The sequence below is a fragment of the Phodopus roborovskii genome, unplaced genomic scaffold (genome assembly GCF_943737965.1).
Source record: "Phodopus roborovskii unplaced genomic scaffold, PHOROB, whole genome shotgun sequence".
Classification (NCBI taxonomy): Eukaryota; Metazoa; Chordata; class Mammalia; order Rodentia; family Cricetidae; genus Phodopus; species Phodopus roborovskii.
Window position 1 is genome coordinate 786449 of NW_026126484.1, and position 17435 is coordinate 803883.

At 38.6% G+C, this 17435-nt stretch overlaps 1 protein-coding gene and 1 pseudogene across 1 annotated transcript; both read left to right on the plus strand.

The window, feature by feature from the left end:
- The first annotated feature begins 3130 nt into the window (after positions 1-3130).
- On the plus strand, positions 3131-4060 carry LOC127229568 (olfactory receptor 2W3). Its single transcript, XM_051194649.1, has one exon. The coding sequence runs from the start codon at positions 3140-3142 to the stop codon at positions 4058-4060; it is 921 nt and encodes a 306-aa protein (XP_051050606.1). The 5' UTR covers positions 3131-3139.
- A 4295-nt stretch (positions 4061-8355) lies between these two features.
- On the plus strand, positions 8356-9889 carry LOC127229548 (transformer-2 protein homolog beta-like; annotated as a pseudogene).
- The last annotated feature ends 7546 nt before the right edge of the window (positions 9890-17435 follow it).

Genomic DNA, 17435 nt, shown 5'->3' on the forward strand with positions numbered 1-17435 from the left:
TGCTTAGTTCTCTACTGCCAATGCTATATATTCTACCTAGAAACATTGCTTTGACTGACTGCAGATTTCATCTACAGGGCTGGGGTAGCAGCTCAACTGCAAAGTGTTTGCCTGCTGCACATGAAGACCTGGACTCAATACCTGGCATCACAAAACAACTATCCCTGAAGATTTTACATTTCTACTGCATTGACTTATTGCATTGGTGTGTGTGTGTGTGTGTGTGTGTGTGTGTGTGTGTGTGTGTGTGTGTGTAGATACACACATGCCATAGTATACATGTGGAAGTCAGAAAACAACTTATGGCAGTCAGTTCTCTTTCCAGAATAGGAGCTTTTTTCTTTAAATATAGCAATTTCATAATTGATGAATAATTATGTATTCTTTATTTGCCTTAGAAAACCAAGTTTTGGAGACAATTTGAAGAAAGCATCAAGTGAAATACTCAAAGTACTCTACTCACATCAGTGGAACACAGCACTTCAGTTGTAGGACTAATCAATACATTTTCTTTCTGGTTTAGCAAAATGTGGCTTTCAAGTCAAACAGGCCTGTGTTCAAATGTCACACCTATAACTTCTCACTGTGCACTCACTGGTAAGTTACTTACTACCTGTGTCCTACAAATTCAAGCATGAGGATTAAATACTGCAGGTCTAGGGCGCCCACCACTCAGCATTCAATAAAGAGTCCATGAAGGTGATAGTCACCATACATTCATTGTATGAGTTTTGATTAATTTCTTTCTCCCACTAGTCTGTAAACAAGTGAGGTCAATTACTATCTATTTTAACAATTATTGTCTCTCTAACATGGATCTATAACTAGAAACTGACAAGTATTTGCTGAATATTTGTATCAATCAATATAAGTCTGCTTTGAAGTTTGAATTGTATATTTGAAGAATAACCTTGACTTCTCTGACCTAAAGTTGTATCAAGACTTAATCAGCAGAGTCCTTTTGGGATAATTTAAAGCATAACTTCCACACAGTTTTCTTCTCTGACCACTTAGAGTTGTAATTATTTATTTATTTATTTATTTATTTATTTATTTTTGGTATTTTTGAGTTTATCTGTGTAACATCTCTGGCTGTCCTGGAACTCGCTCTGTAGACCAGGCTGGCTTCTAACTCACTTAAGACCCACCTGCCTTTGTCTCCCAACTACTGGGATCAAAGGCAAGCACCACCACAGCCAGCCAGTTGTAACTCGTTTAAGTGGAGCAAGATCAGTTAGCCTTTGTTGCCACCACTGCTCACATTACATGCTATACTATAGGACAGGACCTCCTATTGATTGATAATAAACAGCACAGATTTGGTATTTCCTGTCTATCATAGTTACCACTGGTATCTGTAGCATGGGTTACCATGTGCAAGACACTTTATAAAAGTAAACAACCATGTTGAAACAGTAGGATATGTGAGCCACTGTATGAAGATGGCTCCTTCACTCTAACTTGACTCTATGTGATGTTTTTCATACTTACATGCTAGAAATGATTATTTACATAGAAGAAACTAGTCATGGTTATTAGTTACAGCAGTTACTGGTACAACCATAAAGTCCCTTACTTGGCAGAGACCCAACACTGAAAGCTCCAGCATCACATCAACCTTACAAAGTACTGAACTTGTTTTTCAATTTAATAGATGATTGAATCAAATTCTTCTGGCTTCTGCACCACATTCTCTGCTTAGGAGCTGGAAAGAGCTTTCCGGATGCAAGGTGTTGAGTAATAACTCATTATATGGCAAGCCATTGACTTGTCTTTGGGTATCTTAAATTTATACCATTTCCTTGATATATCAAAGGAAACTAAAACTTTTACTTCTTCACTTCCCTTTAGTGCTGAATGGATTTAAAGACTTATAAAATCTTTATCTGTGTCTTTTAATTTAACCAACAGTTTGAAATATGAAAGAGTTATTTACCTGAATTTTTTTATTTGACAAATAGCTCTCTCTTAATAGAAAAGGCCTATTATTCTTCAAGGTAGCATGATAGCATTCTCTGGTAATGTATTAAAATTTCAAAAATTTCTAAGTCAAGTTTATTCAGTAATGTTTGCCATTTTAAAATTCAAAGTAAAAGCAGGTTGTGTTGGCTTATTCCTTTAAGCCCAGTTCTCTAGTGACAGAGGCAGGCTGATGTCTGTGAGTTAAAAGCTAGCCTGGTCTACAAGCTGTTTTTATTGTACCAAAGTCAGCTTTTGAACTCTGATGATAAACTTTTATGGGACCTGTGACATGCTAGTTCAATGAAAAAATATAATGTTTTCTCCAATACAGAAAGCTTGTAAGCATGAAGAATTTATCCATATATCCACAAATAATTTCAGATTTAAACAATAGATCTCTTTGAATCAAACATTTGTCTTATATTCAGGAGAAAGAGCACAATAAAATAGACACATCTATAAACTATTGAGAGCTCTAATACACATGAAATATCCTTGGTGAACAACTACCAAGAAAAAGTAACACAGTGATAGAATTACAAAAATATTGTTTTTGTGGAATTTTAAAAATAAGGCAAATTATCAGACACAGTATTGAATGAAGGAAAATTCAGACACAGGGTTACATAGATGGCTCAGAAGTTTGGAGCCTGGATTGGTTCTTGCAATCCACATGGCAGGTCACCTTCTTCTGAACTTGAAGAGAACTGCACACAGATTCCCTTATGTACATGCAAACACACACACACACACACACACACACACACACACACACTACATATTTTCAAAAAGAAAATCAAACAGTGAAATTAATTTAAACACACTGTGATTTGGTGTATGTTATATGTGCAACTTAAAAAAAAAGGCTAAAAGAGAACACATCAATAATGCAGCAGTGGTCTATTCAGGAGTATTGGTCATATTTTCCTGTTCTTTCTACACATCAGTGTTATTCAAATATTCTATAATGCTCCATATATCTTTGGTATCCAAAAGGAAAGAAAAGAGGCCAGTAAGAATATTTTCTCCAGGAGTTGTTGTACAGGTCTTCTCAGGATGTTGAAATGATGTGTAACTCTTTGGCATCTTGTCCTTCTGCAGGTAATTTAGCTTGTCTCTCATGATCTTGATATGTTTTCCATGGTTTTCCTGCAGGCATGTACTGACCATTGATGCCATGACCAACCAGAGCTGCCAGGAACAGTTCATCTTGTTGGGATTCTCAGACAGACCCAGGCTGGAATTCATCCTCTTTGTGTTTGTCCTCGTCTTCTACCTGGTGACTTTAGTGGGCAACATTGTCATTATTTTAGTTTCCCATCTGGACCCCTGCCTCCACACGCCTATGTACTTTTTCCTCACCAACTTGTCCTTCCTCGATCTCTGCTTCACTACTAGTTCCATCCCTCAGTTGCTCTTCAACTTAGGAGGCCAGGACAAGACCATCAGTTACACTGGCTGTGCCATCCAGCTGTTCATGTTCCTAGGCCTAGGAGGCACTGAATGCGTTTTGCTGGCTGTCATGGCTTATGACCGCTTCACTGCGATCTGCAAGCCTCTTCACTACTCAGTCATCATGCATTCTCAGCTCTGCTGGAAGTTGGTATCGGTGGCCTGGAGTGTTGGACTCCTCAACTCCCTGGTCATGTCTCCTGTGACCATGAAGCTGCCACGATGTGGCAGATGTCAGGTGAGGCACTTCCTATGTGAGATGCCAGCTCTGATAAAAATTGCCTGTGTGGATACTGTGGCTGTGGAAAGCACTGTTTTCATCTTATCAGTGATAATAGTTCTGGTGCCCCTAACTCTCATCCTAGTTTCTTACAGCTACATTGCTCTAGCAGTGATGAGGATCAAGTCAGCCTCAGGAAGAAGGAAGGCTTTCAACACATGTGGATCCCACCTCACCGTAGTCGCCTTGTTTTATGGGAATATCATTTATATGTATATGCAACCAGGACACAAAGCTTCTCAGGACCAAGGAAAATTCCTTACCCTCTTTTACAACTTGGTAACTCCCATGTTAAACCCTGTAATCTATACACTGAGAAACAAGGATGTAAAGGGAGCCCTGGAGAGACTCGTGACTAGGAAATAAGGTGAAAGGGCTTCCCCTAAAGTTTCTTCTTTCACTTACTCAACACTAAGATGTAATTAGTAAAATGAAAGTTTAGATTAACCCAAATATATGCTTGTCCAATAAACCCACCAGTGGTGAAACTTGGTAGTATATGTTGTACAGCCTCAAAGAAATACTATTTATTTGCCACATAATCGGTAAGATTTAGTCCATAAATCATCTTGTATCATATATGCCAAAATATGTGTTCTTTTCCCTTCTAAGTTGACCTTCTTTGCTTAAAACTCAGCCAAAATCATGAATCACTGCTACATACCTATAGATTAGGACAGAAGTTAGACAGAGGGGAAAAGAATCATATTATTTTTCTTTAGCCATTTGTATAATATTGTTTTATGGTGGAACTGAGCCAATGGAATCCAAAAACACTTACTTTTGTCTTCTACTAACGATAAATTTCATTGTGTGAGGAAGATTGAGTATTTATCTAGACATGGTCTATAGTACCATTTTAAGAACCAGCCATGTAAGTGCCCCTGTCATCCTAGCATTCAGGACGATTTTGTTTGAGGTCAACTTGAGCTATATAGAGAAACCCTGATATAGGTATATTTTTAATTACGTGTATTTATTTGTACACATGCACATGTATGCCACAGTGTGGTGTGGAGGCCAGAAGATAACCTGTAGCAGACAGTAATTTCCTTCCATCATATTGGTCTCAGATCTTAGCAGCAAACACGTTTACCCACTCTGTCATCTTCTATATGTATTTGTTAATTTAAAAATTTTAACTAAGCAATGCATGATGGCATGTGCCTATAATCCTAGCACTTGTGAGGTGAAGAAGGGACAATCAGGAGTTCAGGGTTATTCTTGGCTGCACAGGGTAAGCCTGAGCTACATGAGACCCTGTTTCATAAAAACAAAACAAAAAGTTAAATATTGTTTCTTTGATCTGCTGCACTAATTACCTACATATTTTTCCAAGTTTGGAACACTGAAATTCTGAAGTTTAATACATATAGAATTTTTTGTATTATAAAAGCTCCATGTTTGAATGTAATAAGGACTTGTTTTTTAAAACCAATTATCCATTTGCATCCTTTGGTTTTACAGATTAGGAAACAGCACCCCAGACACCACAAGTTACAAGACTAAAAATTTATCACAAGTGACTTGATGTAATAGGAGGAGTTCTCATTCTTTAAAAAACAGTTTTCATTAAGGGACTTTTTGTTGTAGAATATTGTTTACATTATGTGAAGATGTGCCACTGTGATTGATTTAATAAGGATCTGAGTGGCCAATAGTTAGGAAAAAGAGAACAGCTAGGAGGGACATCTGAGCAGAGAAAGGAACTCAGGTAAATCCAGGCCCACAATAGACACCAGCAGGGAGATGCTAGCAGAGAGACACCAATGAGACACTGAAGTCAGACATGAATATAGATTAATATGAATGGGCTAATTTAAGTTACAAGAGATAACTGGGGAGAAGCCTAAGCTAAGTCCAAACTTTCATAATTAATAATAAGTTTCTATGTCATTATCTGGCCCAAAGAAAAGCTTGACTACACTTTTTTTTTTAATGTGGAAGCCATGGAGTGTGAAAATTGTGTGTGGAGTATGTATGCTCCCTTATTCACACAGACATTAAAGTACTTGTGCAAAGAAATGAATGATTAATTTCTATAATATATGGAAAAATCTTAAGGTCCTATTACTTTCCTAGTAATAGAAATGTGTCTTATCTGTGTCTATCATCTCACTCTTATCATCTTTAAAGCAAGCATTCTGGGGATGAAGAGATGGCTCAGCAGTTAAGACCACTCACTACTCTTGCAGATGACATCATTTTGTTCCCAGCACACACACTGGGCAGCTCACAACTGGCTATAATCCACTTCCAAAACACATAGTGCTACTTTCTGGCTTCCACAGGCACTGACGTGCAAATTGTGCACATAAAGTCATACATTCACATACTACATAGACACATAAAAATAAATATTTTAAAGAGTTCTATCCCACAGAGTCTTTAAAGTTAATTTTATAATCAAGTAAGCCTCATTGTTTGGGAACATGAAGTACTTGCTTAAAATATTTATGCATGCAGGCTGGAGATATGGTTCAGTGGTAGAGCCTAGGATGTTTAATTCCCAATGCTAAAAAGAAAATTACAGTTGCACTGTGTAAGTGTCACAGCTCTGAAGGGAAAGGTATCCTGGCTGTCCCTAGCCAGGCCGCACATATAGCTTTGTTCCAGTGGGGGTGGTTTTCCCTCAGGAAAGCAGTAATCCTACTACTGACAGAGCATCTCAGCTCTGTTCCACTCTACTGAGGGAGTTTTCCAGCAGAGATGTCCCCTGCTTCTCTGATCTGGTAAAAATTGTTCCTTCTTTGCTTCACTCTGCTAAGGGAGACATCCCCCACTCCTGACTCTGCAGTTTAATCCTCTTCTAGAGAAAGTTACTTTTCTGATCCACTCCAGGGAAAGAAGGTCTTCAACCAAAACTCATTAAAGAGATTTATTGGGAGGGATGAATCCAGGAGGGTAGCTGCCTCTGCTGGGATGGAAAAAGCCAGCCCCCAACTGAATAGGCTCAGGGATTATGTAAGGATTCTTAGGGGTGGGGTTTTTACAGGATGAGTATTTTCAGGGTAATTGGTCAGATTTCAATCCCTGAGCTTGGACAAGGTCGGAGATTGGTTGGATTTCATGCCCAGGGATTGGTTTGTTTTCCTGCTCAGGGACTGGTTGTTTTTTGTGCTTAGTTGGTTAGGGGCAGAGTATGTTTCTTTAGCTCTGGTTTAAGGACCAAAGTGTGCTTCTTTCATGGACCTTTTCTAACCGTTTGGCTCTGGTTTCAGGACCAGGGTATGTTTCTTTCACTGGCTCTGGTTTCAGGGCCAAGTGTGTTTGTTTCTTTGGCTCTAGATTCGGGATCAGGGTGTGTTTCTTTGACTCTGGTTCTGGAGTCAAAATGTGTTTCTTTCACTGAATCTGGTTCTATGATCAGGATGTGTTTCTTTGTCTGGCCCTTTTACCCTACATACTTGTCCCTGTATAGTTTTAATTAAATTTAATGGTGGTAAAATAACAAAGGCATTGTTATCTTAGTCTTATTTCTCACATTGAGGGGAAAACTCTTTGTTAATGTCACCTATAGGTGCACATTAATGTAGGTGTAAGCCTTAGTAATGGATTGATGTTTATGACACTGACCAAAATAATGAGATTACATAGCAATTCAATGAAAAGTTGTAGGCTCAACATCTGTAAATTGAAGGGAAATAGGTACGTTTTGAAGTTTTCTTTTTGGGATTGGTAGAGGAGAGGGCATGGGAGATGAGAACATGGGGGAACAGGGTGGTTGAGTTGAGGGAGGGACAGAGTAGGAGAGCAATGAAAGAGATGCCTTGATAGAGGGAGCCGCTATGAGGTTAGGGAGAAAGCTGGTGCTAGGAAAATTCCCAAGAGTCCTCAAGGATGACCCCAGCTAAGACTCTTAGCAATAGTGTACAGGGTGCCTGAACTGGTCTTCTCCTGTAATAATATTGTCATCATAGAAGCTTCATCCAGTAACTGATGAAAGCAGATTCAGAGATCCATAGCCAAGCAGTGGCTGAGTTCGGGAGTCCAGTCAAAGAGAAGGAAGGGGGAATTTATGAGTAAGGGAGATCAAGATCATGATGGGGGAAACCCACAGAGATGGCAGACCCAAAATAATGGGAACTCATGGTCTCTGAACCAATAGGTGGGAAGCTGCATGGACCTAGCTAGGCCCTCTGCATGTGGGTAACAGTTGTGTGGCTTGGTCTGTTTGTAGAGCCACTGGCAGTGTAACCAGGATCTGTCCCTGATGCATGAGCTGGCTTTTTGGAGCCCATTCTCTATGATAGGATGCCTTGCTCAGCCTTGATGCATGGGGGGCGGTAGGGATTTGGTCCTGCTTCACTTTAATGTGCCAGGCTTTGTTGATTCCCCATGGCAGGCCCTACCCTTTATGAGGAGTAGATTGGGGAAAAAGAGTCTTCAGTCTGAAATCAGTGATGATCCTTTTAAAAAATGATCTATTTATGTTTAATTTTATTTGTATTAGTGTTTTACCTGCATGGATGTCTGTGCGAGAATGTCAGATCTTGGAGTTATAGACAGTTGTGAGCTCAGAACCATGTGGGTTCTGAGAATTGAACCCAGGTCCTCTGAAAGAATAGTTGGTGCTTGTAACCACTGAGCCATCTCTGCATCCCATCAGTGATGATCTTGCAATCATCTTTAGCAAGACTGGAAATTATTGTCTCAGTGTGTGGTCGCGAGAGGCTGCGGCGGGGCCTCTGTAGAGAAGGCAGGAGCTTGACAGCTTCCGTAAAGGCCAGGAGTGGTGACAGCCATCTGGAGTCATGAGCGACAGCGGCGAGCAGATCTACGGCGAACGGGAATCCCGTTCTGCTTCCAGAAGTGGAAGTGCTCATGGATCGGGGAAATCTGCACGGCACACCCCTGCAATGTCACGCTCCAAGGAAGATTCAAGGAGTTCTAGATCAAAATCAAGGTCCAGATCTGAATCTAGGTCTAGATCCAGAAGAAGTTCTAGAAGGCATTATACAAGGTCATGATCACGATCCTGCTCCCATAGACGATCCCGGAGCAGGTCTTACAGCTGAGATTATCGAAGACGGCATAGCCACAGCCATTCTCCCATGTCTACTCGAAGGCGACATGTTGGAAACTGGGCAAATCCTGATCCCAACTGATGTCTTGGAGTGTTTGGGTTGAGCTTGTACACCACAGAAAGAGACCTAAGAGAAGTGTTCTCTAAATATGGCCCCATTGCTGATGTGTCTATTGTATATGACCAGCAGTCTAGACGTTCAAGAGGATTTGCCTTTGTGTATTTTGAAAATGTAGATTATGCCAAGGAAGCTAAAGAACGTGCCAATGGAATGGAGCTTCATGGACGTCGAATCAGGGTTGATTTCTCCATAACAAAAAGGCCCCATACCCCAACACCAGGAATTTACATGGGGAGACCCACCTATGGCAGTTCACGCCACCGCGATTATTATGACAGAGGATATGATCGGGGCTATGATGATCGGGACTATTATAGCAGATCATACAGAGGAGGTGGTGGAGGAGGAGGTAGATAGAGAGCTGCTCAAGACAGGGATCAAATACAGAAGGCGGTCCCCTTCTCCTTACTACAGTCGTGGAGGATACAGGTCACGTTCCAGATCACGATCATACTCACCTCGCCGCTATTAAAGCATGAAGTTGAAGAGTTTCTGAAACCTGCCATAGAGCTGGGATATTGTTTGTGGGCAATATTTTCTATTGTCTCCTGTTTAAAAAGTGAACAGTGCCTAGTGAAGTTAAGTGACTTTTACACCTTTTATGATGACTGCTTTTGGTGGAGTTGAAATGCTGTTTTCATTCTGCATTTGTGTAGTTCGGTGCTTTGTTCAAAGTTAAGTGTTTTCAGAAAAGTATGTTTTGCATGTATTTTTTTACAGTCCAAATTTTGACTGCTGAGAAGTTTCTATTGTACAAAACTTCATTTAAAAGGTTTTTCTACTGAATCCAGGGTATTATGAAGATCGAAGCCTGTGTGTAAAATGCTACCAAATGGCAAAAAGCAACAATAAACAAGTTTGATTTTTTACTTTTCTTTCTAAATATTAATGCTAAACCAGAACCACTCTTAAGTTACCAGTAAAAGACTTTAAAATAAAAATATTCATTTTCTTTCAGGAGTCCATGAAACTTGCCATATTCAATAAATATACTTGCAATTAAGTGTTAAATATGCTGTAACTCTGTGCTGCTAGTATTAGAACAAAATTCTTTCCATACAGCAAATGCTTAATGCTTACATTACTGTGGATTTGTCAGCCTTTATGTAATCTATAATATATATAGCAGGGAATAAGAGCTACAGATACATGTCTTTAAAAGGCTGTGTTTGTTAAGGCTGTTACAAAGAGATAATGGTATTTCAACTAGTTATCAACCAGTGATAATACATTCCACCACAAATGTACTCTTCTAGCTTTTAGACTATATGATAATACTGGGTGCTTCAAAGGATGGAGTGAGAGAAGGGATCACCACACCTGTGTCATGGATAAACTGAAGACTGCCTGTTCATTTTTTAAATATTATTTTCATGTCCTTTGCTTACCAAAGGAGGCCCAATTCACTCAAATGTTTTGAGAACTGTTTAAATAAAGGCAAAGAGAAAAATTGCTAATGCAACTTGGTTTACAAAAAAAAAAAAAAAAAAAGACTGGAAACTATCATTTTTATACAATAGGAAGATTCTTCAAACTAAGGTGTTATCAATGGGTAAATGGATTAAGTGCTCAATATATACAATTGAATTTTTTATGTTGTTTTGGTGTTTGCTTGTTTGTAAATCCTGGTCTTATCTAGCTTACCCTGCATTGGAACTCTTTATCCTCCTTCCTTCACCTGCAAAATGGTAGAATCTGAGACCTGTGCTGCCATGGTTGGTATACAGTTGTTTTGTGAGCATTAAAAAAAAAATGAAATTTTATCATTTGAAATAACATGTATGTAACTGGTAATTGTGAAGTGACATGAGCCAGAAACAGAAAGATGAGTCCTTAAAAGCTCAAGTGCAAAATCTGGAAATGCTGTCTTTAGAGAAATAGAGAATAGTACACTATTAGGAGTAAGGTTTTTTTCCTGCCAACCTGGGCCCAGAGCCGCGCCAGTCCCAAATAACACACAGAGACTGTATTAGATATAATTCAGTTGGCCAATTACTTGTTTCTTATTGGCTAGCTCTGTCTTAAGTATTAACCAATTTCTATCAATCTAAGTATTTCCACGTGGTCTTATCTTACCGGAGAGAGTGGCTGGCATTCTACTCTCTCAGTCCACCATCTTGGAACTCCTCCCTACTACTTCTGGAATCCTCCTTGTCTCTTAGTCCTGCCTATCTTGCTTTCCTATTGGCCAACAGTGTTTTATTCATTAATCAATACGAGAAACATATTTACAGAATGACATCTCCCATCATCTCCTCTTTTCTGTCTAAAATAAAAAGACGGGTTTTAACCTTAGCATAGCAAAATATATCACACAACAGTTATCAAATAAGAATCACAGTTAACAATATTTAGTCCATTAACATTTAGTAAGATTCAAAGAAAATATTCCATCATCTGTCCTATCTTTGTGAGTTTAAAGTCTTATATAATTTATCTTTAATCCTAACTAAGGAAAACTATAACCATAACTATCTGTCTTCAACTCCATCAGAGACCACAGAAGGATAATTCATAACTCTAGAATGACAGAGACAACTACCCTGGTCAGTCACCCAAAATTCTTCTGAAATGTTCCATCTTCAGCCTATAGGCCATAGTGTGTCTGGCAGACTTCTCAGCAAAGCAGGAAACTTTAAACTGTCCACCTGTATTGGCAGTTTGTCAGTCACTTTTGTCTGTGTCCTGCAGACTGTCTGACAGACTCTTCCATGAAGCAGGAACCCTGTAGCAATGTCTATCTTGTATTAGCAGTCACGGATAAGGCAGAGAGGGCAAATATCCAACGTAAGACAGGAAAGTTATGGGCCTGGGTGAACTCTCCAATAATGGATAAGGAATTATGCTGATGTCCTCTGCCACCTAAGGCAGGTGTTAGTTTATATTAAAGGAAAGGGGGACCTGTAGACCCTGCATGGACCCCCGAGGCATCTTGAGGAAGCCTGAAGCTGTTGGCTAGAACTCCTTGCCGCAAGGTTGTTGTTGGTATTCTTCCTGTTCTGATAACCCACATCTTGTGACAACACACCTCGTGACAACACACACCTCATAGGGAGGAGCTAAGCATATAATTCCTGTAATTTTCCACTGTGATGTAGTATTTACAGATTGGGAGAGGGTTATAGTAGAAACTGTTGCTTCATTGGCAGCCATGATCCCGAAATCTCCTTTCCTCTCTGCTGCACACCTGGGTTATGTGACCCACGACAGCTGTTACTTCATATGTTCAGAAGCTAACCAGTCAGCAGACCTGCAGAGAACAGTACACAGTGGTTGCCAAAGACTGGCCAAAAGCAGGTAAGCAGAAATGTAGTGAGAGGATATTAGTCTGTGAATTCAAAGTTACAATTACAGGAAACAGGTCCTGATGTTCTGTTGCAGAGAGGGAGGGATGATAGTTAATATTAATATAGTATGTATTTTAAGCAAGCCAGAGATTTCAGTTGATCTCATCAATATGACTAATCAAGATTTGAGGTGATACATATGCTACTTATTATTATTTAATCACTGCATAATATGCATGCATTATAGCATATATATATAATTATTTTAACAATTAAAAGTAAATTTTCAGATCTGAGAAGATGCTCCAATTAATAAAATGCTTGCTATGCAAACATAAGGACCTGAGTTTGGATCCCCAGCATCTATACAAAAGTTCCAGCAATACCAGAACCAGGGAGAGAGACTGTAGGGTACCAGGGGCCTGTTAGCCAGCCAGCTTAGCCAAATTAGTGAGCTCCAGATTCAATGAGAAACCCTGTCTCAAAAAACTGAAGTGGAGATCAAATGAAAAAGACACTGGATGTCAACTTTTGCCCCCATCCTGCAAGCATACAGAATTCAACCAGGCACTGTGGTGTCCATCTATAATCTCAGCTACTCCGGAGGTTGAGGCAGCTGAATCAATAGTTTAAGGTAAGCCTGGGCAACTAGTGAGACCATTTCCAAGTAAAAAAAAAAAAATTAAAGGGCTGTGGTATTGTTTCATAGAAGAACATTTCACTAACATACAAAAAGGCTGGGCTCAATCCCTAGCACCCAAAATAAACTAAATAAATAAAAATAAAAATTCAGAGGTTTTTTTTCCCAGCAAAGAAAAGAAACCCAAAAACAAAACAGGTAACTCTGAACCCAAGGAATAACAGAAAAAAACAAAAAACAACAAAAAAATGAAACAAGCTGTTATTAAATAATGCAATTTATCACCAGAGTAATAAGCAAAGAAATCATGACACATGGGATTTTTATTGGGAGGAGAAAAGTATGAATATATTGTTCCAAGTTAATGGATGAAAAGAACTTAGACAGAATGAAATGAGCTGGACACAGTGGCTCAGACCCTTACTTGCAGTACTCTGAGAGGGTGAGGCAGGAGAATCCCCATGAGTTCAAAGTCAGCCAGGACTATATAGGGAGAAACTGTCATTTAAAAAAAGAAGAGATGGGGGTGGCTTTAATTCTGTTTTGCTTTTTGCTTGTTTTTTACTCCTAGGGCTTGAACTGAAGGCCTCAAACACAAACTCTATCACAAAGCTACATGCCTAGCCCCCTCTTTATATCTTTATGATAGGAGACACTTGAACATATTTTAGGCTATGGATTTAAGGCTGATGATGATAGAGTAGACCAGCTATGACTGACTGACAAAGTCTCAAGACCCCTGGAAGACAATATAGTTGATAGACCACTGAAAAACTTACTGGATAAATAGCACAAGCACAAAGTAATATGGGGGAAAGTCCCAGAATTTTACATTTGAGGACCTCTTTCCTTTTAAGTAGAAAAAAGTATTTTTGAAATATGAAGAATTTAAGGATTGACCCCTGATATATCAACAATTCCATTAGGTATGTCAGATGGAAATGAATTAGTTACAATAGGATCGCCATCAATTTTGGCAGGAAAAGGTGGATTCTCTGTTGCTATCTCCAGAGCCTTCTACTTCAGCTGCTCCCTGGAGGCGTCAAACTCTGGATACCTGAACAGGGGCTAATGAGTTACGTGGGGCAAGACACTCTTGGGGCCACTGAAAATAAGCACATCCTTGAGCATCTTGGTCCCCAAAGTAGATCCTGGATCTTGGTGGCTCATAAAAAGATTCCTCTGATATAACATTTGCCCTTTTATTCATGGGCAGATTCCACAGAATTCAGATTCAACTTCTGTTTAGTTGTAGGACTCTATAATGAATAGGAAAACCATAGGGGTGACACAGGTTATGTCAACTTTTGAAGAAATTGCTATCAAATTCAAAGGCCTGCATAGCATTTGATCATTAACCACATTTAAAGATCATCCAAAGAACAACATATTTAAACTCTACTTTCTTGTGATATTTATTCTTACTCTATCTAAGAATTCTATTTTACTTATCCCAACACATAACCCTGCCCTGCGATTCTTGAGCCAGACTCACAGACTGGTGATCACAGAATGTGCCATGTTTAAATATGTGATTTTAATTAGCCTAATATTAAAATTCCCACCAACACCAGTCTTCAGGGTTCAGAGACCACCTTGTTTCTTCCAGAAGGCAACTGACAGCAATCTTTGTTTCTCATCTACAGAAGATTCAGCATTTTTGATTCAACACCAGTTCAGTTGCTCCAAGTCAGCTAAGGTTGTTCATTGCACTTCTGATTTAGATGCTATAGAATTCTGGATATTACCTGGAGAAATAATATCTATAATATGTTTACTAATAAAATAAATTCTAGCCCAGAGTAGGATTCTGAATTCCAGATTAGACAAGTATCCTTACATTCTAGAAGTAAAAGGGTGTAAGTATTTTCTGTCCCATTCAAATTAAATACCATGGAGAAATTCCACAAGTCATAAAATGTGCTTTCTGTATTGATTTCAATCTTTCAATTGTAGCAAAGATGCATTATGAAGAGCTTTAGCTAGGTATTCCTAGCGAGAGATTTTCATAATGTGTGAAGCAGAAGAAATAAATACTAAGTCATAATGTCAACAATGGCCATGGCCAATTTATATCATTTTTAAATTTGAAATAGACTAAAACTACCCTCATCTTTGGTCTTCCACCACTCAATGGGAATGAATTTACAATAAGAAAGCATTACACTTTGATATATAATTAAGATATTTTCATAAGTTGACATCCCCCTGAAAAAAAAGCCCATCAGAAATCCTAAACTCTAGTGCCTGCCTTTGCATATATAATCAACATGACATTACAGTTAATTTAGTGAGCCTCAAGCCAGTATGACCACTAGACTTAGAAGAAAAACAGAAAACGCTATTTGCCATGAAGACAGAGATTGAAGCTCCCTGAGAACAGACCACAGGATTTTATGCAGTGCCAGCAAACTACCAGAAGGACAAAATGACACAAGAAAGGGCTCAGGTTTGTAAAGGTTTGAGAGGGATCCAGCCCTATTCATACGTGGATTTGGGATGTAAAACCTCCACAACTATAGATTTCTCCTGTGTTGAGCCCTTGTATTCATCATGGGCAGTCCTGAAGAACTAACACAACCATATGGAAACAGAACTTGAAATAACCTGTGATAATTTTATTCTGCCTTGTGATTACAATGAATTGCATATGTTCTATCAGAATGTATGTCTTTCTGGCTTCAGATTATCTTCTGTGGAACACTGAGATCAGAATGTATGTCTTTCTGGCTTCAGATTATCTTCTGTGGAACACTGAGAATCTTTGTAGGAAGAACCAAAGGTACGTGCCAAGAGCATTCATTAAAAACCAATTCTTAGGTTGAACACTACATTGAGCATTCTGGATGTCTTGAAACAAGCTCTGCTAATCTGAAACCTATTATCACTGAAGAACAGAATGTGCATATTTGCTGATGAGTTCTTATTTGAAATAGGGTGTTCAAGCTATTGAGACTGCCTGGGTTCAACTAAAGGACAGAAAGGCAGTAACATTTCTCTTCTGTTTAGAAAGAGAAACGGCTGAGAAATGGTGGCAGAGAAGCAGACTTTAAAATCTCAAGACTTATTAATTTCAGATTTATGTTCAGAATGCAAGTATTGTGTTCCAATTTTATAAGATTTTAGAATTTATTCCAAATTATCTTCCTTTTTGTCATGACAGTAACTGCCACTAAAGCAATCACTAAAAAGAATATAATTTGGGACCTAAGTATCCAACAAAAAAGGCACAGCAGACAGAGGGTAAAGTTTCTCCTCAGCCAGTCAGAAACCTTGTGGGCAGAGAATTATATGTATAAAGGATTTACAGAGTCCTACAAGATTCCCCACAAGACTACAATAAAAAGCTTAATGTTTGACTATTCTGGTCTGCTTATTGACATCTACCTCTAATGGTTGGGAAGAAATTGAAATAAAGCTGCATCTTCCCAAACAGACTGGGTTTTGCAACTATTGCATAGGCAACTATTGCATAGCTATTGTTCAAGATCTTCCTCCAGGACAGATAAAACTTCCAGTAACACAAAATTGATTACTAATAATCCATGGGCATTTTAAAGACATGGTCTCATAGCCCCACCCAGTCTTGAACTTTCCATGTAACAGGAGATGGCTTTGAAAAACTGATCCTTTTACCCTGAAATCACGTGTGTGTACCATGTCCAGCTAGCCTATGACAATTTTAAGCTTATATTATTATTTCATTTTATTTTATTTAGGGCTTTTATTTGCTCAAGAAGTTTGCCTAGACCCATTTATTTTTATTTTCATGTTATGTAATATTGAAGACTTTTTCTTTAACTTTTTAGGTTACTATGCAAATTAATTGATTTCTTTATGGTATCTTCATACATATCTGTCATTATATTTTATTGCCCTCTTCTATTACCCAGTCTCCTCTGTAGGTTATAGTTATTCTGCTGTTAGGGCTGGAGATGTAGCTCAGTTGTAGAATGTATGCTCATCATGCTGGGGGCTCTGGTAATATGTAGTACTAAATTTGAATCATGGGAAGTCTATGAGAAAAAGAAATGCATTAGAAACTTCAGGACCAATTATTTAAATAGGAAAGTGGATTCTTTTATGAAGCTGGGTTTTTTTTAAGTTCAGATAAAAAGTTGGAAAAATTTTCTGTTACACTGATAACTTTTTAAAATATAAAGTGGGAGAAAAGAAAAGAAGACGCATTGGACAGATAGTCCCAGACCTTTGCTGGATGGCAGCGATGATGAGGAATCAAGGTTGCTACCCTGAAATCTAAAAACATTTACAGTTGTGGCTTTCCAATCATTAAAATGCTTCTAGATTATAGGACCTGTCCATATTCCGTTTGTTATGTATTAAAATGTTGCATTTCCTTGCATTTTCAGAAAAATAAATGTTTTCTCTGAGCAGAAAAGAACTAGGAAAACCATTTTAAAATTTTTCAATTATTTGATGATTCCCAAGATAATAGAATCAAGACAAAAGAAAATGTACATCTTAGCAAGGAAAATTTATTTTTTTTATTTTATTATTTTTTTTTTACTTTACATGCCCATCTCAGTTCCCTCTCCTTCTCTCCCTCCCTCCCTTCCTCTTACCCTCTCTGCCCCCTCACATGCACCCTGACCACGCTTCCCTCCCCATCCCCCCACCCCAATTCCACATGGAGGGCAATGCCATCC